Here is a 3,501-nt window from a genome sequence, read left to right as displayed (position 1 = left end):
TTCACACGTAGTTTCATTCAGCCAGGTGTCCCCCATCCTATATCTGTGCATTTTATTTTTCCGCCCTAAGTGCAATACTGTACCTTACATTTCTCCATGTTGAATTTCATTTTGTTAGCTTTGGCCCAGCTTTCTAGTCTATTCAGGTCATTTTGAATCTTGATTCAAGCCAAGAGGTACATAGCTACCGAAGCAGGGAACACAGAAGGTGGAAACTGGTGGCCCATGGGTGCTGTAGGACTCCAGTTCCCATCAACCCAGCCACCTTGGCCCAGGTGTCCAGACAGCTGTCTGGAAGAGGGAGGATTCAAAGACATAGCAGTGGATTATCACTGTGCAAAGTGAGAGGCTCTACTCACTGTCCTGGAGGTCCTCCTTCTCCTTCTCCAGCTGCGCCACCGTCTGCAGGATCTCCTGGTGCCTCTGCTCAAACAGCAGCCCTGCCTGCTTCCTCTGTTCCTCCTGTGCCTCCTTCTCCTTCTGGAGACGGCCTTCGAAGGCCTCGATCCGCCTCCTCATCTCCTCCTCCTGCTCCCGGGATGCTTCCAGCTCCTCCTTCAAAGGGCCGATGAGCTCCGTCAGCGTCCGGAGGTGTTTGCGGATCCGGGAGAGATCCTTGTTCTGCTCGGAGGCCCAGTAGCTGATGTCCATGGCGGTCAGGGGTCTGTGTTCAAGGGTCTCCCCCAGGGTCCCCAGGAACTTGCCCAGAGACGATGGGAGGTTCTGGCTGGTGCACATGCCGATGATGGCGTGGCCCGCTTCCCGGAGGCTAAGCTGGGCCTTCTCGCAGGTGTCGCAAGGCGCCGGGGAAGGTCCAGGGGTGGACTTGGCCTCGGAGCGCTCAGTGCGATCACCATGGAGTAGCCCACTGCCGGCAGACGAGGCCAGCGAGGAAGCCTGGAGACCCGGTATGGTCACATCTGACTCTGAACGCTCGAAGCAAGAGCTTTTCACGCGTGTGTCCTCTGTCCGGGACGGGTTGGGAGCTCCATCTTCGCAGCCCTTTTTCTAGGCGTGGAAGAATAAAAGGTGGCATCAGCTTCCCAGTTTTGAACTGGGTCACAATGGGATGGGAAGGGAGGAAGGCGAACCTCCGTTCGGACGTTCCCTTGAGGCTGAGAGAGTGGGACTTGCCCAGGGTCGTCCGTGGGTCTCATCCCTCACCTTTGTATGGGATATTTGTGGATCGTCCCCACACTTTGCCATAAAAACCCAACGAAGGGAGAAACCTTACACTTCTCTGTGCAGGAACAGGGGAAAGCCTATTGGGGAAGGAAGGCATGCCAAACCAGGGCCCTGAAACTGTTGTTGTGGGACAACTTTGTCATTAATTTGTGGAGGAAGGCCATATTAATTTGGGGTTGGGAGCTGAGCCCTCCTAGCCTAACGTTGTGGAGTCAGCTCCATGTGCAAAAGATACCTCCTTTCCTCAAGCTCCTTTCCTCACCTCCTTCGCCAGCTGCTGGTAAAAAGCGCCCAGTTTCACCATGCTCTCCCAGTACGTCCGTGCCGCCATCCCAATTGACATGGAAGGCCCTGTAGTGGCGGATGATGGCGACGTGGCTTCCTCGTGGACCAAGCTCCCTGCGTACACTGTGAAGCTCTGGAGCAACAGCAGCAACCTTTGTTAAGACAGAAAGGAAAGACCATCAACAATAAATGTGCCACAATAGGACCAGAAAGGGGGAAACGATCCTATAAGCAAGACACAAAGATTTGAGGAATGAATTACAAGTTGAACCTCCCTTGTTCTAAATGCTTGGGATATGTTTGGGATTTGGGTTTTTTGTTGTTGATTTTTTGGCTTTGGGAACATTTGCAAATATGTAATGAGAGATATTGGGGATGGGACCCAATTCATGCTAAAATATAGCCTGAAATTCAGTAATTCAGACTTATGTTATACCTTATAAAATACATCTCTAGGAATCTCTAGGTCCTCCAGTGCAACTCTATGGTCAACATCCGACAGACACGGGCCATAGAACTACCCTGGAGGAACTACAAAGGTCTAGTAGAGTGTCCTCTCTAGGAATCTCTAGGTCCTCCAATGTAGCTCTATGATCAATGTCCGACAGACACTGACCATAGAACTGCCCTGGAGGAGCTACAAATGCCTAGTAAGAGTGTCCTCTCTAGGAATCTCTAGGTCCTCCAATGCAGCTCTGTGGTCAACGTTAACTCAAAGTTGCACAGAAAGACCTAGAGATTCCTAGAGAGGACACTCGACCAGGCATTTTTGCTCCTCCAGAGCAACTCTATGGTCAGTGTCTCCCTGACATTGACTACAGAGTTGCCCTGAGGACCTAGAGATTCCTAGAGGGGTACTCTTACTAGGCCTTTGTAGCTCCTCTAGCTCATTTCTATGGTCAGTGTCTGTTCAATATTGACCACAGAGTTGCACCGGAGCACTTAAGAGAGTCCTAGATGTTCTCTCAGTGTTGCAGTTTTTCCACATTCATGGGGGCCTTGCGCCCCTGACCCCAGTGAATACGGAGGGACCGAGCGTATTTCTTTTCACCTGTCGATGATGAGCTCCAGGAGGACGATGTGGGAACGTGTGGTGAGTTCGGGGTTGTCCTCCGCAAAACCGTAGCGGTCCAGCAAAGGCACCAAATCCAGGTCGCAGGAGGCCTTGTCGGGGAACTTCCAGGAAGGGTAGTGCACGGCGCCGGCTTGGGAGAAGACGGTCACCACCATCCCCTGCAGGTCGATGATGTCCTCCTGCAGGCTTTCCATGCGCTCCCGGTCAACCGCCAAACCCAACATGTTGATGCGGAAGAGATGTTCCTGCGAAAAGAGGAAAGGCATGGTGAGCCACAGGCGGCAGGAAAGAGACACCTATGTGCAGCCTCTAAGTGGCGCTATGCGTTGTCCGCCATGATCTCTTTGGGGACAATGAGTATCAAACTATGTGGGAGACTTTGAGTGTGGAGTGGCCCATTAAAGTGCTTTTTGCAATGCAGTACAAGAGGATCCATTGGTTTTTGCATTGTGTTTAGTAGACACTCAAGGAGGCACTCTGCCCATGCTCAGAGGCAACCTAAACAGAGAGTGGAAGAAGGGAGGGTACTGGTGCCCAAGGTGCAAAGCCCAAAATACCTGCCCCAAAAAATCACCGCCAGCAGGCTTCCCCTCGCCCGCTAGGCCTCTGCTGCCATGGCAACGGGGAAATTCTACGGGCCCTGCCCCTTTTTCACGCTAGGGGGCTCTTGTGTGGTAAACTCCTCCCTCCTTTAACGTCTTCAAGGGGGCGTGGTTATCCTTCCTCAGTCTACATAACATTAAGGAGGCGTGGCTCTCGTGTGTGCTCCTCCCTTATTCTGACGTCACCAGAGTTCGTGGCTATCCTTCCTCTGTCTTATAAGTCTCAAAGGGGCGTGGCTCCAATGTGGTAAACCGCTCCCTCCTTCACGTCATCAGGGGGCGAGGTTATCCTTCCTCAATCTAATAGCTATATAAAGAGGCGTGGCTCTTGTGTGTTAAGCTCCACCCATCAGG

The 3,501-nt window shown here is 52.4% G+C and overlaps 1 protein-coding gene across 2 annotated transcripts; it reads right to left on the bottom strand.

Moving 5' to 3' along the window:
* Positions 1 to 153: 153 nt before the first annotated feature.
* Positions 154 to 3,280, bottom strand: LOC121918139 (coiled-coil domain-containing protein 157-like). 2 transcript variants are annotated; one of them, XM_042444236.1, is made up of 4 exons: positions 3,103 to 3,280; positions 2,522 to 2,790; positions 1,448 to 1,622; positions 154 to 1,008 (listed from the first exon to the last, which is right to left on the bottom strand). In XM_042444236.1, the coding sequence occupies exons 2-4, from the start codon at positions 2,767 to 2,769 to the stop codon at positions 352 to 354; spliced, it is 1,080 nt and encodes a 359-aa protein (XP_042300170.1). In that variant the 5' UTR covers positions 2,770 to 2,790; positions 3,103 to 3,280; the 3' UTR covers positions 154 to 351. The 2 variants fall into 2 exon arrangements, with proteins under 2 accessions (XP_042300170.1, XP_042300169.1); XM_042444235.1 differs by lacking the exon at positions 3,103 to 3,280 and having other exon boundaries at positions 2,522 to 3,083.
* Between the last annotated feature and the right edge of the window lie 221 nt (positions 3,281 to 3,501).

This window comes from Sceloporus undulatus, unplaced genomic scaffold, assembly GCF_019175285.1.
Source record: "Sceloporus undulatus isolate JIND9_A2432 ecotype Alabama unplaced genomic scaffold, SceUnd_v1.1 scaffold_4990, whole genome shotgun sequence".
Classification (NCBI taxonomy): domain Eukaryota; kingdom Metazoa; phylum Chordata; class Lepidosauria; order Squamata; family Phrynosomatidae; genus Sceloporus; species Sceloporus undulatus.
Note: the sequence above shows the minus strand (reverse complement) of the source record. Positions and strands in the feature narration are given on the sequence as shown.